A 25,846-nucleotide genomic window follows, 5' to 3' on the forward strand; every position below is an offset into this window, starting at 1 on the left:
AAAGAAGTAGACTATCAAATGCCATAAAACAAAATACCACTTAACTCTTCAGAGTTTCTATTATAAAATAAATTAACTTCATAAGAATTACAGTGGTCTGGAAAGAAAGGGATTTCTGAAAAAGAAAAAAAGAAAAGGAAATGCCAACAGGAATACCTGCAACAGGAGAAAACTGATGTGAGGCCATCTTCGGACTCCCGCGGTTACGAGGAGAAATCATGATATTCTGCTGGTTGGAGCCAAGACCAGGACTCCCATGTGGGGGGCTACTCATGTTGAGACCATAGTTGTTGTTCTGGTAGGAAGATGGTGACTGCATGGCTGGCCCAGGGTTCATTGTGGCTATGTTACTGGAAGCCCCATACCTAGCTCCACTCATTTGCCCTGTGGTGCCAGGGTCAGCCAAGCCATAGGCCCTGCTGTTCAGCATCTGTAAGCCTTGGTTTGGTGACATGCTCATGCCACCTACCGAATTACATCCAGCCGCTGGAGGTCTAATGCCTTGTCCAACAGGATTTGGGTTCTGTCTATACCCATTCTGTTCCCTGCAAAAAAAAGAAAAAACTGACAGGCATGCATTAAAGCCTTGAATCAGATTTTCTAAAAAGGATGAAGTGCCCAGGAATTTAACTTCTTAGGCATCATTCTGATACCTAGGGACAATTCCAATCTAGATATTGATCATTTATTAACCTAATGATATACTTTTTAATAAGCCACAAAATCTAAATGAGTGACACCACCACAGCACAGCAAAGGGACAATAGCTATGTTAACTGGAACCTCAGCAAGGCTCTGCTTGAGTTGCTGTCCACCTCGGTGTTAACCTGGAGATGCCAGCAAACTGCTCGATAATGAGTGATACTCCTCCAAGTGTTGTTCATTTACCATTAGCAACAGCAATAGTAACTATTCTTAAAGTCTACCTTCAAATTTTAAATTCGACCTTAGAGCAATTTAATATGTCATTGAAAATGAAAGGTAACAGAGGTAGTCAGATTTTATTTGCTCTTTTATCCACTAGCCTTCCCAGTTCCGAGATTTCCCGGAAATTATTATTAATGAATAAATACCATTTTCACATTAAAATACAACCTTAAAGAAAACATATAATCTAGGAATCTAAACTTACTGGTAAATCCAACATCCTTCTTGCTTTTACTCGTTAAATTTTCTCTCTTTACATTAATAAAACATCTTGAGAACACTGATGCATTTAATATGAGAATATACAGTTATCTATCATTACCTCTGAAGAAAGTGAGTTGAGACAAAACCATGACGATCATTTGTTACAGGATTTCGGAAGAGTTTGCTTTTTGTTTGCGCAGTCACTATAGTTCCATCGGCCAAAGAGAATCGATACACTGGAGTTTCTGCATGGCCATGAATATAAGCTGTTGGGGAAAATACCCTGTTACTAATAACTACAATTACAAACAGATACATATAGAAAATAAATATACTTCAAATGCAACATTTTCAAAATCCAGTGAAAGACTGGATCTGCACCAAAATTATGAGCAGGCTAAAATAAGAATGCTCAAGAATAATTTTCCTATCCCACAGGCACAAAACAACAACTACGGTCATGTTTGTACTTCTACTTTATAGCATGCCAAACAGAATGACAACAATATTAAGAATCTTCCTTAAAATTCTTTACCTTCTTGATAGTGACGTTTCTGAGACCATGACTGCCCATCATTAAGACTAAAAAATCTCTGGATACACCTTCGAATTATATCTTCAAAGCCAGGTCTCATAGAGGATCTCAGTGAATTTGTATCTATATTAACAAGTTTTCCTATTAAACAGAAAATAAGAATTTAAATCCAACCAGCAAGTATTTATTGGTTGCATATTACATGGCTTCCCACTAAAAAAATCTTTGTTCCACCATCTTTGATCCAAATTTCCGCTGTATCCAAACCTTTTCTGTTTAACCAGTTAACTGCCACGTGTCCAAAATAGAAACCATCCCCACATGCCATGATATTTTGAATTTAATTTTAAAAAATCAATTTGCAATGAATATTACAAAATAAATATATTACTCACAATTCGGGTGTTCTCGAATATTTTCAGCTGAAAATTCTCACACAAAAAAATGATTTTAAAGTTGGTCAGGGCTGCCACTTAGGGAAAACATTTTTTTATAGATGTGCGTGGCATGTGAGGAAGGTCCACCACTTGCGACTACAGATGCTTATGGCATACAATGGGTTAAAGACACAGTCCTTCAGAAAACTCTTACATTAAATGTTTTGCTATACCCTATCTAATAAAAGAGAAACATGGTAATTGGCGTATCACCGCTACCCTTCCCATTGGCTAATCAGGGTGATATGCCAAGATGGCGGCCGGCAGCCAGGCAGCTTGAAACTAACACAAGGCTTGCTTGCTTCAGTGACGGAGGACTGCAACATTCCCCGCCTGCCTTGCTGGCCTCTTAGTTTGCAGTTTAAAAATCACTGTAACAAATATAGAAGCTAAACAAAACCCAGAAACCAGCTTTCAGAGAGCTGGGATCTCAGAGCTGGAGTTGATATTTCTATTATAGAACCAAAACAAACCAGATACCTGTTTTCAGCAGCTGAGGCCTCACATATGGAGACAAGCCTCAGAGCTAAAGCTGGCCCAGAATAAAAAAGAAAAAAAGGAACAGTTGGGAGCTTCAGTCCCAGCCTGAAAACAGCCCTCAGCCCCTCACCCAGACTGGCCAGGCACCCCAGTGGGGACCCCCACCCTGAAGGGTGTGTGACCAGCTGCAAACAGCCATCATCCCCTCATCCAGGCTGGCCAGGCATCCCAGTGGGGACCCCCACCCTGATCCAGGACACCCTTCAGGGCAAACCAGCTGGCTCCCACCCATGCACCAGGCCTCTATCCTATATAGTAAAAGGGTAATATGCCTCCCAGCACTGGGATCAGCGGAGCTGAGAGGCCTCCCGGCACCAGGATCAGCGTGACAGGGGGCAGCGACCAAACCCCCTGATCGCCCTGCGGCTCTGTGTGACAGGGGAGGGGCCACAACCTCCCTATCGGCCCTGCTCTGTTCGTGACAGGGGAAGGCGCCCCAACCCCCTGATCAGCCCTGCTCTGTGCCTGATAGTGGGGAGCTCCTCAACCCCCTGTTCACCCTGCGGCTCTGTGTGTGACAGGGTGCGGCGCCCCAACCCCCCCAACCCACGGGCCCTGCTCTGTGTGTGACAGGGTAGAGCCATAACCTCCCCATCGGCCCTGCCCTGAGTGTGAGAGTGGCGGCGCCCCAACCCCCTGATCGGCCCTGCTCTGTGCGTGACAGGGGGGAGCTCCTCAACCCCCTGATCGGCCCTGCTCTGTGCATGACAGGGGGGAACTCCCCAACCCCCGATCGGCCCTGCTCTGTGCGTGACAGGGGGCAGCGCCCCAACCTCCTGATTGGCCCTGCTCTGTGTGTGACAGGGGGTGGCGCCACAACCTCCCCATCGACCCTGCCTTGAGTGTGACGGGGGCGGTACCCCAACCCCCCAATCAGCCCTACCCTGAGTGTGAGTGAGGGTGGCATCGCAACCTCCCTATCCGCCCTGCTCTGTGCATGACAGGGGGCGGTGCCCCAACTCCCCAATCAGCCCTGCTCTGAGCCTGACCAGGGGCTGCACCTAGGGATTGGGCCTGCCCTCTGCCACCCGGGAGCAGGCCTAAGCCAGCAGGTCGTTATCTCCCGAGGGGTCCCAGACTGCGCGAGTGCACAGGCCGGGCTGAGGTACCCCCCCTCCCCCCCGAGTGCACAAATTTTTGTGCACCGGGCCTCTAGTCTATACTAATAAAAGGGTAATATGCTAATTAGACCAGGAGACCTTCCAGACATCCTTCTGGACAAAGCCATGGTGGCGGGGCAGAGGCAGTTAAGGGTGATAAGGCTGGCAAGGGGGGGGACAACTGGGGGCGAGCAGGCTGGCTGGCAGAATGGTTAGAGGCAATCAGGCAGGCAGGCAGGTGAGCGGTTCGGAGCCAGCAGTCCCAGATCACGAGAGCGATGTCCGACTGCTGGCAGGTGGACATCCCCAGAGGGGTCCCAGACTGGAGAGGGTGCAGGAATTTGTGTACTGGGCCACTAGTAGACTATAAGAGTGTATCACATATCTCTTTCTACTTTCTGAATGTACAGAAAGTTACATGTCACCTCAGGTTCATTTTCATTTAAAGGAAAAAAAAATAACACCTACCAATAAAATTGTTCACATCTGAAGATACTATCCCTGCAACTATGATCCAAGAGAAAATACCTGCCTAAACAGTTAGTAGGGACAATTCTTTCTATCTGAGAGGTGACTGCATTTTTGAACACTTAAAATCTAAACAAGGTTAACCAAGTACTCAAATCTGAAAGTTTGACAACTTTTGCTTAATATCAAATACACTAGAGATAAAATATATACAACTCAAATATGTTAAAAAATTAAAGTAGGTTTCATGATAGTCCTTAAAAACTAGCTACGCCTTTTCAAAATTTGTAGTGAATTTCTCTCAGGGCTGTATAAGAAATATAGGAAATAATCCATGCAAAGCATTCATTACACTGGGTACAGCCTGACAGTACAGGCAGTAGAAACAGTGAACTTTTCTAAACATTTCCTAAATGAACAAAATGTATCTATGCAATACACCAAGTTTTTACCTGAAAGATCATGTCTAGTAATAAAGCTCTCAGGGTTCGATGGAAATGCTCTTTCTCCTGTAGTAATGCGGCGTGCCACACAGATCATACAGGATTGCAAATCTACAATAAAATTTAACCAGGTAAGAAATCTATATAACCATTAAATATAGCTGTTCAATAGGTAAGAACATGAAATTCAGTAGGAAGAATCGTAACAATGGAAATGATAAAACTACAAGTTTGGCTGTTATGTGTTTCATAAACATCACAAATATGTAATCACTCTTACCTTCCCCTTCCTCCATCATAGCTCGTGGCTGAGACAGGGCAAAGCACTGCATGGTTTCATATCTCTGGCGCATTTCAGGACTAGTGTTCATGTCTTCCACAGTATCATGTGGTGTTTTCATCAACATACGGCAATTAAATGTATGGCTTTTTTGTCTCTGGGTCTCATTTGTCCAGGTAACTCCATTAACTTTGGAAAATAAATTTTAAAAGTTGGCAACTCAGTCTATGACCATCATCAAGAACTCAAGCTATATTTTCTCATTACGCACATTTTCCTCAGTAAGGGCTACAACTAACATTTCAAGGTGGCAATACAGTAGAGTTTCCCCTTACCCAGTTTCAGTTACCCATGGTCCAAAACTCTTAAGTGAAAAATTCCAGAAATCAATAATTTGTAAGTTTTAAATTGCGTTCCATCCCGCCCTACCCTGCTGGGACACGAATCATCCTTTGTCCTGCATATTCACACTGTATAGTCTACCCACCTGTTAGTCACTTCACAGCTATCTCCGTTATCAGATCTAGTGTCTCAGCAGCAGTACTTGTGTTCAAGTAACCCTTACTTTACTTAGTAATGGCCCCAAAGTGCAAGAGTAGTGATACTGGTAATTTGGATATGCCAAAGAGAAGATATAAAATGCTTCCTTTAAGTGAAAAATTTATTGCGTATGTATAGAAAAAAATAACATAGTATATATAATGACTGACACTATCCATAGCTTGATATCCACTGGGGGTCTTGGATCACATCCCCTGAGGATAAAGGGGAGCTATTGTACATAAAACACTAAAATAATTTTAACTAAAACAGAAACTTCACTGTATATTTTGGTCATATGAAATGTATACCATATTCTAAATTCACCAAGATCATATTTGAAAATTTTACTATTAACCACTTGCCTTTCTACACAAAGGGTACATTTAATTTTCTAAGAATGGTCAAGAAAAAAAATTTTTCAGCTTATTTAGAAAATACATATTAAAGGCCTACCTGTAGATTTTGGTAAGTTTTTAAGGAAATCCTTTCTATCTTCTTCATGCAAGATATTATAGACACTTGTGTTAACCAGGTCCTCTTGCTTATATTGCAGATATTGTGTAACATTTTCTGACACAAATACAATGTTTCCATCACGATTCACCACAAACAGGAAACCATCCAATGCCTAAAGTGGGATATGTTAATATTGGACATTATGGAATGTACCATATCCCTACTAAAGTTCATATGTTGAACCCCTAACCCTCAGTGAAGACAGGGCTTTTGGGAGGTAATAAGGTTAACTAAAGTTATAAGGTAGGGTTCTAAGCAAATATGACTGGTGTCCTTACAAAGAGAGAGAAACCAGGGATGCACACACAGAGAGAGAAGGCCATGTGAGGGCACAGTTAGAAGGCAGCCATCTACACAAGCCAAGGAGAGAGGTCTCAGAAGAAACCAAGCCTACTGACCCTGATCTTGAATTTTCAGCCTCCAAAATTGTAAGAAATAAATTTCTACTGTTTAATCCACCCAATCTGTAGTATTTTATTATGGCAGCCTAGCAGATTAAGACACAGGCCTTGGTGCTGAGTAGAATTTGAAAAAAAAAACCAAACAACTACTATCAGCCACCATTTCTACTAACATTAGGTTCAGGGATATATATATATATAATCTCCTATCTAATAAAAGAGAAACTTGGTAATTAGCGTACGACCGCTACCCTTCCCATTGGCTAATCAGGGCAATATGCAAATTAACTGCCAGTCAAGATGGCGGCCGGCAGCCAGGCAGCTTAAAGCGAACATGAGGCTTGCTTGCTTCAGTGACGGAGGACTCCAACGTTCCCCGCCTGAGTTGCCGGCCTCTGAGCTGCAACTCTAAGCAACTATGTTACAAATATAGAAGCTAAACAAAACCCCAGAAACCTGCTTTAGTCCGCCAGGCTTCAGCCAGCAGGATCGCAACATTGTTTCAAATACAGAAGGTAAACAAAGGCCAGAAACCTGCTTTCAGCAGCAGAGGCCTAAGAGCTGGAGCCAAGCCTCAAAGCTAAAGCTGGCCCATAATAAAAAAAAAAAAAAAAAGGAGCGGTTGGGAGCTTCAGTCACCCGCCAGCCTGATAACAGCCCTCAGCCCCTCACCCGGACTGGCCAGGCACCCCAGTGAGGACCCCCACCCTGATCAAGGACACCCTTCAGGGCAAACCAGAAGGCCTCACCCGTGCACCAGGCCTCTACCCTATATAGTAAAAGGGTAATATGCCTCCCGACACCGGGATCAGCGTGACAGGGGGCAGCGCCCAAACCCCCTGATGGCCCTGCGGCTCTGTGTGTGACAGGGGGTGGGGCCACAACCTCCCTATCCGCCCTGCTCTGTTCGTGACAGGGGAAGGCACCCAAGCCCCTGATCAGCCCTGCTCTGTGCCTGATAGGGGGAGCTCCCCAAACCCCTGATCGCCCTGCGGCTCTGTGTGTGACAGGGTGCGGCGCCCCAACCCCCTGATCGTCCCTGCTCTGTGGGTGATAGAGGGCGGCGCCCCAACCCCCACCACACGGGCCCTGCTCTGTGTGGGATGGGGTAGAGCCATACCCTCCCCATTGGCCCTGCCCTGAGTGTGACAGTGGCAGCGCCCCAACCCCCTGATCCGCCCTGCTCTGTGTGTGACAGGGGGGAGCTCCCCAACCCCCTGATGGGCCCTGCTCTGTGTGTGACAGGGGGCAGCGCCCCAACCCCGATTGGCCCTGCTCTGTGTGTGACGGGGGGTGGTGCCACAACCTCCCCATCGACCCTGCCTTGAGTATGACAGGGGGCAGTGCCCCAACCCCCCAATCGGCCCTACCCTGAGCGTGGCATCGCAACCTCCCAATCCGCCCTGCTCTGTGCATGACAGGGGGCGGTGCCCCAACTCCCCAATCAGCCCTGCTCTGAGCCCGACCAAGGGCTGCACCTAGGGATTGGGCCTGCCCTCTGCCACCCGGGAGCAGGCCTAAGCCAGCAGGTCGTTATCTCCCGAGGGGTTCCAGACTGCGAGAGGGCACAGGCCGGGCTGAGGGACCCCCCCCCTCCCCCCCGAGTGCACAAATTTTTGTGCACTGGGCCTCTAGTATATATATATAAAAGCCTAAGCAACCGTTCGACCATTCAACCGGTAGCTATGACGCTCACTGACCACCAGGAGGCAGACGCTCAATTCACAGGCATAGAAATATGGAACAGACTGATGAATCTCAGAGGGAAGGGAGGAGAGGGGAGGGCAGGAAGAGATTAACCAAAGATCTTATATGCATACTAGAGGCATATGATCAATCATGCAAAAATGCACAAAAAAGTCTGAGGTAAAATATGCCCTAATATTAACTTTGAAATTATGCATTACCTTTCCTCTCTTGCTTTTTTATATTTTTGTTTACCTTCTCAGTTTGCAACTACATTTTTATAAGGAGATGCTCCTCCTCCCCTGCAGGCCTTCTGAGTTATATATTGTAAATATAAGAGCATTTTTCCATCATATTCAAAATACTAAGTTCTGTCTCATAAAAAGAAATGTCTTTCTGTTCTCATTCCCTAACCAAAATTTCAACAGTTTTTTAAAAATAAAAAGAGCTTACTGGATAGCTAAAGCCATATACTTGCCTGAAGTAAAAGTGGTCCTAAGGAGTCTTTATCAATAACCCCCTGTCCTGTAGAAGATACATCAGCTTTCTGAACATCATCATCATTAGAAATAGCTTTTCCTAAAAAGACAGAAAACATTACTACAAAAAGCACATATACTAGTGATAGATTAAATCCACCTTCAAATAGTCCCCAGAACAAAGAGACACACACGTGCATATGCACATACACAATATTTCCTGATATGAAAATGACACTATAATTTTTACATGTTAAAATTAAACTTCAGAATTACCCAGGAGGGTAGAAGATAAAGATACCCTAAATTTTCTTTCATTACTAAATGTACTACTATCCCATGGCTTCCTGAAAAAGAACTAACATTTGACAGAGAGAGCAACACTGGCCTTCTTCCAATTCTCTGTTAATAGTCCTAAAGAGTAAAACTGGTCAACGAATTTATCCATTCCCACAATTATTAGCAACCCCCACTTAAGCAACAAGGAAACAAAAAGACAAATGTAAACAATTAACAAGTTCCTTCTAAAAGACTTGAGTGTTTTTCTTACTTTGTATTACCTTGCTCTTTTATTTGGCGTATCTGTCTTACTGTTTCCTTCAAAATTGCACATTTATCTGGTTTGACGTTGAAATTGTCAATATCACTAAGATTAGCAGATATCAGTTCAGCCAATTCTTCAATGTATTTACTCTCCTGCTCCCGTCTCCACTTTTCACCACTGCAGGTAAGACTAAGAAGAGGGGGGAGGGGGAGACATGAATATACCTATCACAAAAGAGCTATAAGCAGAATCAGTCCCTACACAACACCATTACCTTCATATGTAAATAAACTAAATCCAGACAATAAAACTATCAAAACATTGTGCTGAGAAGTGGTACAATATAGCATAAATTCATGTAAACTTAAATTCAAATCTACCTTTTTGTTAGCCCAGTAGCCTTGGGCAGAATTAATCTCAGTTTCATCAATCTGGAGATTGGGGATAAGTATTAATAATGAGGTTTCATAAATTGTAGATTGTTTTTATTTGCAACTATCATATTAAAACTCAAATGATGCTGACCTTGGTAAATACTTAAAAGGCTACAGAGTATCACTGCATAAAATGCAGCATTTTATTTCTATTTTTTAAACTTCTAACTACATTCAGGAAACAAATGATGAAGCCTTAGAAATGCCAAAATATCAACTAATAACATGTTCCTAAAAATATTTAAAATTCTTATTTATAATAATCTCAGTTATCTGTTCCTAACTCCTACCTCTTCCATTGAGAAATGCTTCTTACAGTATCACCCTGTTAGTATAATATTCTCGCTTCTATCTGAATCAGCAATAAAGCCTCTATTACATCATAAAGATGTCCATCTCATCACTGTACCACTCCACTTACTATAAAGCAAAATAACAATATTTTAGCAAAGACAAAAACCAAAAATATCTAACCAGAGAATGCAAACAACAAAAAGTTGGCGGGAAAATAAAGGAGACATATGTAATACTCTTTGTAATACTTTAAGCAATAAAACAATTTTTTTAAAAAAATTGAAATGTTATCTTTAAACTAAAAAAAATAAATAAATAAGAGTAGGAGAGGAAATGTTGGTGAAGCATCAGAAAATAAATTGCCTACCCTTGTCCTGGGGTATCACATGGCAATTTGCGCTTTCGTGAATCAGGGACCAGTGGATCCAAGGAGTTTTCTCCTAATCCACTCATTGTGAATATACATCAGCAACTAAGAAAGAATAATAAGATAAAAACGTTATAAAATATCCATGACTCTATAAAGGTATTATATGCCTGAATGACTGCACATCATGTAATTCAGAACTATTTTCTCTAACTAGTTAGATAATTCTCAATATTCTTTTTTTAAGATTTTTTAAAATTGATTTTTATAGAGAGAGAGGAAAGGAGAGGGAGAGAAAGAAACATTGATGTGAGAGTGCAACATCAATCAGCTGCCTCCTGCATGCTCCCTACTGGGGATTGAGCCCACAACCCAGGTATGTGCTCTGACCAAGAATCAAACTAGCAACCTTTAGATGCATGGGACGATGTCCAACCAACTGAGCAACATGGGCCAGGGTTTGAGATTCCTTATAGCATATCAACAAGTACGCTGAAGACAACCTCAGCATTCATATGCCAGTCTGATTACACAGTACGCCCAGCCCCAAGAGAGAAATGCTTCTCCAGTGCTACCAAAAATGAGTACACTGAACACCTCACAAGGAATTAGGCATCTTCTTTATACTTAATAACAAGACAAAGAGACTTCCAATTCTTCAATTGATAAAATCCTGAATTTTATTTATTTCCAAGTAAGCACAAATAAGAGCGTATCATTTGGTAAGAAATGTTCCAATGATAAAAGCCTAAATTATATCAAGCTGTCTTCAAGGTAGCACATTTTTTTCTTTAGATTATTTCATTAATATTTATCATCCAATGTGTTTTACTCCTGTTACTTCAAAATAAACCTAGATTGTATAAATACTAGTAACATGTAAACTCTACTTCATTCTGCTTAGGTGCACAATAATTAAACTCAAGGGGGAAGGGGAGATAGACTTTTATAAGATCTACAAAGCAAAATTATTTTTATATTAACTGATGGAAATATAATATGCTTTGATTAAAGTTTCACTAATAAAGAAAATAAATGTAGGGCATTTCTTGTGGAAAAAACAAACAGATTTTAACTGGGGAGCACATAATTTTAAGACATCTACTAAACCTTAACTTACTAAGAATTTTTTGTCCTAAACTCTTGTTTAGGAAAGTAATCATTGTTCTAAAGAATTCCAAGTCAACCAAACATTCCAAACTATTTTTTCTTAACATGTTAAAATGCATCTTGTAGTCTATCTACATTCTGAGACATACATTTTAAAGGACATAAATTTCCGCTAGGTGGCACAATACTACCAAGAAGGGAAATTAAATGTAAATGTAAAATTTCTCTTAAGATACTGACCAGACTTAAAATATGTAGCTTTTTAAAAATCAAAATTACTTGATCATTAATCAGGAGTTCTAGATTACACCATTGTCTTAACAGATGCTCTAAGTATGAAATAACTATCAACAAAATTCATTCTACCTATAATTTTGGTAGAAAAATAAAAAGGCTGAAAAGCTAAGATGTTTTAAAAACTTGGTGGGTTTTTTCCCCTCACAACATTGTTACAATAAAGGAACAAAAAAGAACTGAAAATAGCTTTGATTAAAAGTTGCTTAATGCTATGATTTTAAAGCATACTCAGAATACAATCCAATCACAGAAGCCTTTCCAGCCCCAGACAGTGCAGTACAGAAAATGACTACAGTGGACTTTTCATTGAATCAGAATCTAAAGGCCCAAAGTGTATTCAATACGAACTCAACCGTGTAGATCTGAGCCTTTTTGCAATTATTTTTCTTATATGAAATGTTTCTACTAAAGAGTTAATCTACACTATTTAAATATATGAATATGACAATACACACTTTAAGTTTACAGTCATCCCTCAGTATCCATAGGAATTGATTCCAGAACCCCCTTGAACACCAGAATCCATGGATGTTCAAGTCCCTTATAGAAAATAGCATAGAAAAATGCATACAGTCAGTCAGCGTCCACAGATTCCCAACCACAGACAAAAATTATGTTGGATGCAAAACCCACAGGTATAGAGGGCCAACTATACAGTTAGGCAAGATATTCTGTGCAATTACCTCAAGTAGAGAATAGTAGCCATTTACAATAACTTTCAATGCTATCAAAATTTAATTTTACCTATGTCTATATTATTTGGAAAAAGTCAGAAGTATATCCATGATAAATCAGATTTAAAATGAGCAAGAATCTTATAGAAACTGAACAGAATTTCTCATATAAATACTGTATGTCCTTCCATACATAGTAATCAAACTATGGAACATGTTTAAGCTTAGGCATGAACAGAATAAAACAAACTGCTAGAAAATGAACATTCCTAAACTTTAATTCAGGCTAAAAAGCAGCAAAGAATTACACTTGTCATTCAGCTCAAAAGCCATGAAATTGTTATATATGGCTTAGCAGCATTAACTAGCTTTCCTTTTTGGTTATTTGAGGTTAAGATAGGAGGGAACATCTTGATTGTGTACAACAAACTAGCCAAATGGACAAGGATACAGGAAGCACTTATTCCCTGTCCAAAAGGAAAAGATATTAATCAACAAAGCTAATGTCACTAGGCAAGCAAAAAGTTATTTTGTGGGGGCCTAAGAAAAGCCATACCATGCCAAAATGGGGAGGAGATAGGTTACCAAGTAAATCTCAATTGGCATACAGACCAACGAAAATATTTTACTTTTTCTAAATTAATAAGGAAAAAGGAAGGGAACAACTTTCGTTGCTACAGTGCTGAACATATCACATATTTTTATAATTTCTCACAGCAACTCTCCAAGGTATGTATTATCAATCCCATTTTATAGATAAGGGAACAGCTGCATAACTTTTCACTAGATCACACACAGATACTGGATGGCAGAACTGAGACTGTAACTGCTTCAAACTTTATAAGCAACAAAATATGTATCAAATGTTTCTTGGGCATTTTATCTCACCCCCATCACCACCACCAAAAAAATAAACCTTTTATACTGTTGAATCACACTATCTCCAACCAGTTAGCCAGAAAATTTCTCAGCCCATTAAGTAAGAATACTGAGAAATTATTACATCCAGGGTTAAGGGCATGCAGTATTGGGGAAAGAGGCAAGGAACTGCTCAAATTCAACAGGTACTAAATGTTGCTACTCCCCTCCAGCCCCTAAAAACTAATCATTACTCTACAAGTCACCAGATAAATTGTCCTTTGACGTAGTCTAACATTAACCAAGACTCTTATTTCCACTTGAGACAAATAGTCAGTGGCTCCCACAGCAAGAAAAAAACTTGCAATCAGAAAATCACAAACTATACCCTAAAATAGTCGTAAGTATTTTTATTCTTGCATTTTATAAGATTAAATGCTGGGGCCGAGGACTCTCTGACTATCCCCACCAATAACTGAGTTTATTAGTAAGGCTTGTTCACCTGAGTTATGCAAGGTTATGATTAATATGCTAATTCAGGGAGTGTTTCTGGGTGTCTCCTGAGACTCACTGTAACTTAAGGAAATTTTTCAAACAACTGTAGAGTTGACTTCTTGAAAACATCTCGAAGCACTATGTAAAAACAGATATTGCTCAAGTCAATTAGAAGAAAAAATTGCTCTTGGAAAAAATTTATGAGACATTCGTATATAAAGGCACTACTCAAAACTCAAGTTACAAATTGGCATGCTTACTCAAGACACTTTAGTATGTAGTCACCACTAGTTCATCTAAAGGCTTAATCCTACAAGATTTTATTTTCTAAAATAGCAAAGGTTTTTTATTTCAATCAGTTGTGCAGCTCCAAGAGCACCAGTACCATGGAGGAAAGAACTGAACAACATATAACCCATGTATTTGCTGGCGGACAAGGAGAAGTAGGGGAAGAGACAAGTCCACACACATGGAACCACTATGAAAGCTTCCTCTTCCAGTGATTATCGCCTACCTTTACTCTTTAATTCCACCCTGGTAAAGAGAATAAGAGCTGAAAAGAAGCAAGGAGGAAGGAAAAGAGGGGGAAAGTTCCAGATAAAAAACTAACTGGCAATATCTTTTTGTTCTGTTGCTGATAACCTGTTATGTTTGGTGGGATAAAGTATAAACTAACTAATGCAATACATTTTTCAATTTAATTCCATTTCAGCTCAAACACATGCCCAAAACCATTTTAGGTCCAGGAAATAGAAATGAATTGACACCACACACTGCTAGACCTCAGGCTAGCAGAAGTGGAAAATATTTAAACAATTACAAAATAATTTTGTAAGTGTTCAAATGAACACACTATAATAAAGTACATGGGAACACAGATGATAGGAAACCTACCAGCTTACCATTTTTTTAAACTGTATAAATGGTGTCTACAATAAACAACCTTAGTGCAGACATGTGCCAGAAAACACTATAATCTCAGGACCTGGTCATTCTTTTCCTCTATCTTTATTTATAATGCCAGCAAATATGGAAAGGAGCTACCAGAGAGCAACCAAATAAAATATACTATTTTTAATATGTAAGTTGAGCTGAAAAGCATCCGAATGTAAATTAATAGTCATTTTATCCACAAGGTTTCATTCCCTCTTCTCTCTTTCTATGTTTGCCTTTTCATTCTCAATCAACAGGCCAATCCCAAAGGCCCTTCACATTTTTGCTCCATTTTAAATTTGATGAAGTCAAACTCAAACACAAACTCCTCAGAGGCTCTAGTACCAGAACTGGGCATACCAATTAGCCAAGGCAGGTGTTGGATGCAACTGGAAGCTTGTTGCCAAGAGACTTTTCAAGCTCTACATAAGCAACAGAGTTGAGGTTCACAAATATACATTGTGCAGAGGGAGTTAAACAAGCCAAATTCCATTTAAATCATATTACCCTCTCCTGACAGCATACTAAATAGTTGGGTAATTCCTTAGTTGTTTTAAAGGTTACTCTGACTCCTACAATTTAATGCACTGGATCTATCTATAATAATAAAAGCATAATATGCAAATCAACTGAACGACCAAACAGTAGAACAACCGTCTGAACGACCACACTATGACATGCACTGGCGCCAGGCCAGCCAAGGCGGGTGCAATGAGATTGGTCAGGGGGCACACCATTGCCCCATGATTGCCCCAAAGAGGGAGGCCCAGGCCACCCTTTGCAGGGCGATCAATCGGGGGGCTCCGCAGAACCGGAAAACTGGGAGTGTGTGACAGCAGACATGGGCAGCACCAGGCCAAAGCGGGTACAGGCAGGGTGGGGCCGCGAGATAGCCAGGGCCGCAAAGGCCTACCCTTGCACGAATTTCGTGCATCAGGCCTCTAGTTCATACATAAGAACATAGCTAAACTTATACTTCATAAACCTGATTCTGGCTTCATTTTAAACAACAAACTATCAGTCATACTTTCTCCTTATCACCACCACTACCAGCAGCCACCCAAGTGACCTATGCTATTATCACTGAAATATTGTTGACCAAGAATTATCACTGAAATATTTCCTATTTTGTTTTTAACCTTAAGTCTAACTTCTCTTTATATCTCCCCCTTCATCTCTCTTCTATCTAGAATACTTGTAACACATCCTTCAAGATCAAGCTCAACTGTCACCTCTGGTTAAAGCATTCCCAACTCTCCCAATTAGAAGTTTTCCCTTCTTTGTCCTAATCACTTTTCATACTTTCTTTTTATAACATCACACCCCCGCCCTTCTCTTCATTTTCCTGTCTCCCCTTTCCTCATATAAACTCTGAACCATTATAAAAACTTGTATGAGACTTTTATTACAAACTCCTTCCTCTTTCTTTTTTACAACTACCACCAGTCCCCCTTGTTCCTTTCTCCAACTCTTTCCACTTCTTCCCATCTTATTAGCTGTACTTCTGACTAACTCTATAATCTTCCTAAAATACAAAGAAGATTCATTGGGGAGAGAGAGGGAAACCCTTTGTAGAACGTATTTGCCTTCTTCCTAACATGTAATATTCACTTGGGTATTCCCATTCCAAAAAATATAGTAGCTTCAAGCTATCAAAACTAAAACTCAAGGATTTGGAATCCTTCAGTTAATGTACTATGATACAATAAAAAGATTGTATTGGGGATTTATTGGAATCAAACTTGAGAGGTGAATCTCAATTTCACTAAAAGGTAAACTTTTGTCACCTGTAAAAAGCTTATCACCTGTAAAAAAAACTGGGGCTAATCACATCTCACATATCGTATGTATATTGTAAGGATAAAAATGCAAAGCAAGCATAGGGAATAATGGTGATCCCTCAGAGGTACAAAATACCAAGAACAAAGATGTATACTCAGCAACACTAATTTTGCTCTCATTTGAAAAACAAATAGCTATGAATATCCCATATGGCAACAAATTAAAAAGATTCAGACAAATAAATTAGCCAGGACTATGCAGGCTAACCTCAACATACAAATAGCTGACTGGAATTCAAAACAACTTCCCACTGAAATAGTGTAGTGAGCTGTAGCCAGTAGCTAACATAATGTTATGAAAATACCAGTGTACTGTCATAGATATCCGTGTTCTTAAGATAAAAAGGTATAAAGAATAAGTAGCACCTTTTAGAAGATTCTGAAGAGGACATCCAAACACCTTCAAAGTACACAGTGGTTCTTTTTTATTTATCTCCTTTTACATCTAGATTTGTGGTTTAATTTTTCTTGACAGACATAAGTTTATTTCAAAAGTACTGTTTATACATAAAGTTGTCCCTTGATACATAATGAAAATATAAGCAGGAGAGGAAGAAGAGAAAACGAAGCTTTTAGCCCCCTTGAGGTAAGTGATAAAGTACTAAATTAAGATAAGCAGTGAGGAGTTAGGGGTGTGTGTGCACAGAGGAGAAATAAAATATGATACATGTGTAATTAATAAGCTATAAGGATGTAAAGAAGAGATGACCACAACATGTGACCCATTCTCTCCTAATCCATTCTATCTGCCTCAGAAGAGGAAGACATTAGAAGAAATTTTAAAACTTAAGAGCTATCAACATTAGCCACCTGGTAACCAAATGGCAAACAGCGGCAGAACTGCTAAAGAAAGTGGCACTAAGAAAGCAATGAATGACACAGGGAATGCTCACCATGCGTTAATAGCAAAACAGCTATTCCTATATTGGAGGACTTGCAGAGTAAGAAACTTAAAAGTACCAAGACACTACCCCCCTACATTATTGAAATTAGCCCTGTCCACCAATATCAAAAACATAAAGAAGCTACAGGTTTACTTATGACACTAATACTACAAAAACTAACAATGTGGAAATTCAAAGCCAATAAAAGCACGTTGAATTAATTTTTCAAAAAGAAAAGGTACTGAGGGTTGAAGAAAAAGAGTAAGATGTATCAAAGGAAAAACAGAGTTCCTTCTCTAAAAGCAAAGGGGTTAAAGCTGATGGTTTCTAACTCTAGCAACACAACATGGCAAATCAAATTCATAAGACTTCCTGTATGGATCATCATCATTACTGCAGGTTAGGCTGTGGCCCAGTCTTTGCTGTGGGGGGGGAGGCGGCGCGCGTGTGCGTGTGTTCTTTTTCTGACCTCACATCTTGTTCCATTCCTAGATTAAATTACTTTAAATTCAAAAGAATCCTTTTTTAAAATAATGTTTCTATATCCCTAGAAGTTACATGCCTACAAACAGAATTTCTCTCTTCAAATAAATCTCCAAGTCATTATTGATTTCAGGATAACAATAATATGAGAACATATATGTCAAAGTCCAAAAAGAAAATTTTAAAACACTCTTAACATCACTTACATGTTGGAAGGTGGGGTAGCACTGGTAGAAATGTTAAAAAGTATCAAAGTCTAAACTGAACAATAACCTCAACTGCCTTCCTAGTCCCCTTCAAAATATAGCTACTATAGACCACGTGGAGCTTAAAAAAAAAAACAAAAAAAACACAAAAAACTGTGCTTCTAAGTCAAGATTGTTCCAGGGAAGAAATTTTCAACAAGAATATAAAATAGAAGAAATGGGACAAAGAGAGCATCACTCAAATAATTTAAAACCTAGCTTGGGGTTTTGTGGGGTTTTTTGTTGTTGTTGTTATTGCTGTTTATAGACAGTTTCATGATTCATGACTTTAAAGAGCTTCTTTCTAAACTTCATAAAACCTGCCTATGCATGTATAGGAAATGATGCGGGGGGGGGGGGCACCTCATTATTGCTAGAGAATATCTGAGGCAAAACTTTAATTAGGAACTCTTGTAAAATCATTCATACAACTAAACTGGCTAAAATCAAAACCCACTTCAGCAAGTGTCTTAAGAGCGGTCACTAATTACCAGGAATGTAATATACAATATGATGACTACAGTTAACACTTCTATATGATATATAGGAAAACTATTGAAAGTAAATCCTAAGAGTTCTCATCACAAGGAAAAAAAAATTGTGGGTTTTTTTCTCCTTTTCCTTTCCATATGAGATGATGGATGTTAACTGAATCTACTGTGGTAATCATTTCACAATGTATGTAAATCAAACCATCATGTTGCATGCCTTAAACTTACACAGTAGCATATGTCAATTATTTTTCAATAAAACAAGTGTGTTGTTTTTGTTTTTTTGAAAAAAAAAAAAAAAAAAAAGGAGTGGTCAGGCCAGCTGGCATGGCTTAGTGATTGAGCGTTGACCTATGAACCCAGGAGGTAACGGTTTGATTCCTGGTCAGGGTACATGCCCAGGTTACAGACTTAATCCCCAGTGTGGGGTGTGCAGGAGGCAGCCAATCTCTCTCATCATTGATGTTTCTATCTCTCTATCCCTTTCCCGTCTTCTCTGAAATCAATAAAAACATACTTATTTAAAAAAAAAAAAAAAAAGAGTGGTTAGCCCTAGCCAGTTTTGCTTAATGGTTATAGCGTCCACTTGCTGGCAGAAGAATGGATTCAATTCCTATCAAGGGCACATGCCTTGATTCTCAGCCCAACCAGGGCACGAGCAGTCAATGTGTCCCTCTCTCCATCTTAAAGGTTAGTGGCAAAGTGAAATTTGTTTCTCTCTTTCTGTGTCTCCTCCTCCCTTCCATTCTCTAAAAAAATCAATGGAAAAAGTATCTTCAGGTAAGGATTAACAAAAAATAAAATAAAAAGGAGTGGTCACTATTCAATGTATTGAGTGTTGTCTACATAGACAAAGGAGTTCAAATTCCCTATGCCATGTACTTGGAATGAACTGCTAATCAAAACAGACAAAGTGTTTTGCCTTCAATTAGCTGATGATCCAGTGTCAGGATCAATAATCTCGTACAGTGATTTTCAACCTTTTCATCTCATGCACACATAAACTAATTAAAATTCTGCAGCACACCAAAAAATCTTCTATTTTTTGCCAATCTGACAAAAAATAGGTATAATTTTTATTTATTTACAAAAAAAGAAAAGAACAATAGTAATTACCTTCCCTTTTGACTCCAAAGTGACTTTTTTAAAAACCATGCATATAAGGATTTCTGGTACCAAGAATTAACCAATCAGATGCAACATTATTATGCAACATGACCAATAACATGCAATTCTATTATATGACTTTTATATTTATGGTTCAAGACAGGGCATTCACACCAGACAGCCATTGTTGTATTGGCTGTTGTCCCTTTTTTTTTTTTTTTTTTTTAAATCTAAGGGAAAAGAGGTCAGTTCACCTAACTAAATACAGTTTTTAAAAAAACTTTGCAACACACTAGTTGAAAACTGTTGATCTGGTTAAGTATAGAATCACAAAATGTGTTTGTGTGCTCTAAAAGGTCCCCACTGAAAATTAATGCCTGATCTGTAATTCAAAAGCAGGAACTGAGTACTGACAGAATACACAATGTTATACATGATAGTTGTTCAAAGTCCTAACCCTCTTCAGTCAATGTGGTTCTTACTACTAAAAGAGACATTCAGGTTAAGGACGATGACATGTCCTTGAAACTGGCCAAGCTTTTTGAAGGGTGCTCAGGCGCCCTTCATGTTTAAGCAGGACAGAACCGACTGCAGTATAGCAGGAACTAGATGTGCTACAGCTAAGAAATACATACAGCAAGGTGAAAGGTTTATGTCAAATGCTTCTAGAGTTCCAACCAAATTTACTAGTTCAGGCTTCTCAACCTTTTTGATATCAGGATTCCTTTACCTGTTAAAAATTTAGAACCCAAAAAGCTTTTGTTATTTGGGTTATATCTATCAGTATTTACCATATTATACATTAAAACTTAGAAACATTTGAAATACTAATTCATTTTATAATAATCCCATTATATGTTAAAAATTTTATGAAGAAATAACTTCTTTGAAATAAAACAATTCCAAGAAAGAGGTGACACTGCTTTGCATTTTTACAACTCTTTTGTCTGACGTAGGAATAGTTGAATTCTCTTATCTATTTCTCCACTCAATCTGTTGCAATATGTTATTTTGGTTAAAACTAAAAAGGAAATCCAGCCTAAAAGAAGCATGTACTTGTAAAAGGAAGGACTATTTCAATAGTCATTTACAAATAATTAAGAGAGAACTTTCGTTGATATTATGCTAAAACTTGAAAAGTGGTACTTTGCTTTTTTTAAAAAATATTTTTTATTGATTTCCAAGAGGAAAGTTGAAGGAGAGATAGAAACATCAATGAGAAAGAATCATTCATCGGTTGCCTCCTGCCCACCCCACACTGGGGATCGAGCCCGCAACCTGGGCATGTGGCCTGACCAGGAATCGAACCGTGACCTCCTGGTTCATAGGTCGATGCTCAACCACTGAGCCATTACAGCCAGTGGTACTTTGCTTTTTAATTGTTATTTATTTATTAACTCTAGAGACATAGAGGAAGGGAGAGAAAGACAGAGAGAGAAAAACAGTGATATTTTGTTGTTCTACTTATTTATGCATTCCTTGGATGCTTCATTATGTGCCCTAACTGGGGATTGAACCTGAAACTTTGGTGTAGAGAGATGATGCTTTAACCAACCGAGCTACCCAACCAGGGCTAACAGGTGGTACTTTCTTAAAGGTTAATTGCAACCATATCAATGAGCTTTCATGCTCTAACAGTAAAATATAATGACCTCCCTTGCACTCTAAACAAATCTTTAACTCATGCATGATTTTATAACATCACTGTCATCTGGATAATACTGGTTCACTGATTAAGCAGATTTTCAAATACTGATATTTTCATTATACAATATCAAAAACTCCACATTAATGTCACCACCCATCTTACCCTAAACGTTTTGTGTCCTGAGAAGATGTTACACTCATGGTGGCAGATTCAAATTTACCAACAATTTTTACTTAAAACTCAAATTTTACCACTATCAACACGTGAGATGTTTTCCTTGATGAGCTAGGTTCACCTTGCTCATTTTTAAGAAACTGTCAGCAAAATCCAAGTTTCAATAACCATAGTTCTTTCGAGTAAAATGGCATTCCATGAAGGAAGTGGCCAATTCAGGACAAAAGCCCAAGTGCTTCTCCCCAAGACAACCTAGGCAGAGTGCTTTCTGCATGTTTTCCATTCTCACTAGACAGCATATTTAAAATATAGTGCTCAAAAGGGAAGATTTAACGAAATGAGCAATTTTGCTGCTTTATCAAGGACAATCCTGAGTGGGAAATGGGTGGGTTTTTTCTTTATGAGTGAAGAACGGTCTGGTGGTGACACTGCCGTGATCCATGCTAAGGTGCCAGCAGCTTTATGCACCACTGTTGTTGCACCATCAGTACAAACATCAGCAGGATGAGAATGACAGATAACAGATACTATAAAAACTGTTTGAACTCTGTGGACCCCATAAAAGGTTCTCAAGGACTCCCAAGGGTCCATCAACCACACTTTGAGAACCACTGAGCTAGATTAATGTTGGGGTTCAGGGTTTGAAACTGCTATGGTTTCTCCAAGATCCTCCACATTGATTTAATAAATATTTCAGTATCCACTATCTGTAGGCCTATACAGAAGTTCATCAACTTACAGTGGGGTTACATCCCAATAAACCCATCATAAACTGAAATAACCCCATTAAAGTTGAACATATTTAAAGTAAAAAATGCATTTAGTACACCTAACCTACTGAACATCATAGCTTAGCATGGCCTACCTTAAACATGCTCAGAACACCTACATTAGTTAGTCTACTGTTGGACACAATCATCTAACAAAACACTGTAGAGTATGGGTTGTGTACCCTTGTGGGAGCTGAGGCTCACTGCTGCTGGCCAGCATCACAAGAGAGTATTGTACCACACATATCACTAGTCCAGGAAAAAGAAAATTCAAAATTCAAAGTATATTTCTACTGAATGTGTACTGCTTTCGCATCATCAAAAATCTTAAGTCAAACCATTTTAAGTAGGGAACCATCTGTATAACTATGCCATGTTGTGAGATTAAGAGAACAAAGGAATTCCTGATAAAATTACATAGTGGATTATTGCTTTCAACCAAACACACTTTTCCCCCTTGCTCCATATACAATAATGACAAAATATTTTTATTATATAGAAAGACACAGCCATGCTCAAATATCACAAATATATCTTTGGACCAAAACTGAGCAAACACAAGGTAATGAACTGATGACTCCATGGAACCACGGAGCTCCAGGACCAGAAATTAGCAAAGACAATCAAGAAATCAAATCATGCACAAGATAACAGGACCAAAAGCAAGGCTCATAGGTAGAAACCGAACAAAAAATTTCTGAAAGGAAGGTGGGGAAAAAAGCAATTATCAATAGCTAGTTACTGATTATAGCAAACTGTCACTGCAGCTGAAGAAAGGGCAATATACACAAAACCTGAGTCATGCATATTTCTGATATTGCAACTAATACTTCAGCATGGAATCCTGAACCTCGACTGAAGGTATGGTAGATATGGGTAAAATCAACAAAAAATAGTTAGGGCCTGGCCGGTGTGGGCTGAACAGCTGAGCACTGACCCAGGAACCAAGAGGTCATGGGTTTGATTACTGGTTTCAGGCTCAATTCCAGTAGGGGGGTCGGTGCAGGAGACAGCCAATCAATGTGACTCTCTCATCAATGTTTCTATTTCTCTATCCCTCGCCCTTCTTCTGTATCTAAAAATCAACTAAAATGTATTTTTTTTAAAAAGTTACACCCTAGCTGGTTTGGCTCAATGGAAAGAATGTTGACCTGCGAACTGAAAGGTCCTGGGTTTGATTATGGTGAAGAGCACGTGCCCGGGTTGCAGACTCGATTCCCAGTAAGGGGCATGCAGGAGGCAGCCGATCAAGGATTCTAGCTCATCACTGATGTTTCTATCTCTCTCTCTCTTCCTCTCTGAAATCAATAAAAATATATTTTTTCAAAAACAGAGCCAGGAGTGCCAGGGGCAGGGAGAGTGGCATACATGAAGGGCACCAACAGAAGAAAAATACATTTCCCACTCAAGATGCAAATTGTAAACTAAAATTCTCAAGTGTACTTGAAAACAGAACTAAGAAAGATGACCAAGAAATTCATCCATATCTGAAGATAAACTCACCACCCAATAAAATGAACTGGAAAGAAGTTTAAAATAAATGTTTGATTCTTTTTTTAAAATATATTTTATTGATTTTTTACAGAAAGGAAGGGAGAGAGATAGAGAGTTAGAAACATCTATCAGCTGCCTCCTGCACACCCACTACTGGGGATGTACCCACAATCAAGGTACATGCCCTTGCCCAGAATCGAACCTGGGACCCTTCAGTCCGCAGGCCAACGCTCTAGCCACGGAGCCAAACCGGTCAGGGCTGTTTGATTCTTAATGAGATAAAGAATCGATGAGTGAAAAAATAGATGAAAAGAAACAAAATAAGTGGTTGTGAAAAGAATGAATTATAAACTTTCAGATATTATAAAGTATTAAAAAAGATAGTATTGCCCATTAGCTAAGCAACAGATATCCTAACTCTGTATAGATTTGGTTAGCATGAGATACTTAAACCCATATCCGGAACCAAAACTCAATAGTATTCATTCCTAGACCAGGGGTGGGCAAGCTTTTTGACTCGAGGGCCACAATGGGTTCTTAAACTGGACCGGAGGGCCGGAACAAAAGCATGGATGGAGTGTTTGTGTGAACTAATATAAATTCAAAGTAAACATCATTACATAAAAGGGTACGGTCTTTTTTTTTTTTAGTTTTATTCATTTCAAACGGGCCGGATCCGGCCCACGGGCCGTAGTTTGCCCACGGCTGTCCTAGACTATAACAACACACACACATAGAGTAAAGTGGATAAGAAAACTGATGAAACCAAACAGAATGCAGCACAATGAAGGAAAAATAGTTTATATAAACCCCAGCATAATATTAACAAATTTTAATCTCTGAACTTCAATTTCTCATTCTCTAAAATGGATATGCCATCACCTTAACAAAGTTGCTTAAAGAATTAAAAACCATATAACCTCCCCCCAAAAAAGAAAAGTCAAATGGCAGGCTTGAAAAAAAAGCTTTTCTCTAGAATCAAGGTTATTTTTTTTTAATGAAATTTGCCTCTTTAATTATAAAGTAACTACACCTACCATCCAGATAAATTCAGGAAACAATGTAGTTATTTGCATTTTCTAACTCCTATATTAGCTGAATAACTTAAGTAAATTACCTAAACCTTGGTACCTAAGAGGGAATGATGGAGATGTCTTTTGGAAGGTACTAAATTCTCAAAAATGCTAAGATCTACAAAAAAGTTTTGGTAATGGTCTTAAGGTGTTATGTAAACATTTCAAATATTTTTTTAAACCTTTCTGATAGTGTATACTTCTCTGTCAAAAGAATTTATTGAAACAGTGCCTTTTATTAGAAAGGCACTTAGATCACAAGTAATTAAGGACAATTTCTTCTTTGAAAATTCATGCTAAAATTCATGCTTAATTGCTCTGCAATTTTTTAAAATATAAAGACATTGGAAATTTAACTAACCTAAATTTAAAATTTCTTTCACTCTTCATCATTCTTAAGAAAATGATTCCCTTTTCAACTGCTAAAAAAAAGAAAGAAAGAAAAAAAAGGAAAGGAATAGAACTCAGGCTTCTTATATTTCAAACTAGAGGCCCAGTGCACAAAAATTTGTGCACTTTGCGGGGGGGGGGGGGGGGTCCCTCAGCCCGGCCTGTGCCCTCTCGCAGTCTGGGACCCCTCGGGAGATAACGACCTGCTGGCTTAGGCCAGCTCCCGGGTGGCAGAGGGCAGGTCCAATCCCTAGGTGCAGCCCCTGGTCGGGCTCAGAGCAGGGCCAATTGGGGAGTTGGGGCACCACCCCTGTCATGCACAGAGCAGGGAGGATCGGGAGGTTGCGATGCCACCCTCAGTCACGCTCAGGGTAGGGCCGATTGGGGGGGTTGGGGCACCGCCCCGTCACACTCAAGGCAGCGTCGATGGGGAGGTTGTGGCGCCACTCCCTGTCATGCACAGAGCAGGGCCAATCAGGGGGTTGGGGCGCTGCCCCCTGTCACTCACAGAGCAGGGCCCATCAGGGGGGTTGGGGCTCCGTACCCTGTCACGAACAGAGCAGGGTCAATCAGGGGGTTGAGGAGCTCCCCCCGTCACTCACAGAGTAGGGCCGATAGGGGAGTTGGGGCACCGCACCCTGTCACACACAGAGCAGGGCAGAGCAGGGGGTTGGGGCGCCG

At 39.7% G+C, this 25,846-nt stretch overlaps 1 protein-coding gene across 6 annotated transcripts in view; it reads right to left on the reverse strand.

Moving 5' to 3' along the window:
- NCOA3 (nuclear receptor coactivator 3) overlaps positions 1 to 25,846 on the reverse strand; it is a 105,259-nt gene that overhangs the window by 22,721 nt on the left and 56,692 nt on the right. For all 6 annotated transcript variants that reach the window (XR_009454171.1, XM_059706831.1, XM_059706832.1 and 3 more), the window contains 9 exons: positions 10,199 to 10,303; positions 9,120 to 9,292; positions 8,559 to 8,659; positions 5,931 to 6,105; positions 4,935 to 5,123; positions 4,664 to 4,765; positions 1,667 to 1,807; positions 1,250 to 1,397; positions 157 to 545 (listed from right to left, as the gene is read on the reverse strand). Coding sequence is in view for 5 of the 6 variants with exons in the window: in XM_059706831.1 (XP_059562814.1) it covers positions 157 to 545; positions 1,250 to 1,397; positions 1,667 to 1,807; positions 4,664 to 4,765; positions 4,935 to 5,123; positions 5,931 to 6,105; positions 8,559 to 8,659; positions 9,120 to 9,292; positions 10,199 to 10,284 (1,504 nt within the window). In the remaining variant the exon portion in view is untranslated. The remainder of the gene's footprint in view (positions 1 to 156; positions 546 to 1,249; positions 1,398 to 1,666; positions 1,808 to 4,663; positions 4,766 to 4,934; positions 5,124 to 5,930; positions 6,106 to 8,558; positions 8,660 to 9,119; positions 9,293 to 10,198; positions 10,304 to 25,846) is intronic.

The sequence above is a fragment of the Myotis daubentonii genome, chromosome 8 (assembly GCF_963259705.1).
Source record: "Myotis daubentonii chromosome 8, mMyoDau2.1, whole genome shotgun sequence".
In the NCBI taxonomy this organism is placed as follows: Eukaryota; Metazoa; Chordata; class Mammalia; order Chiroptera; family Vespertilionidae; genus Myotis; species Myotis daubentonii.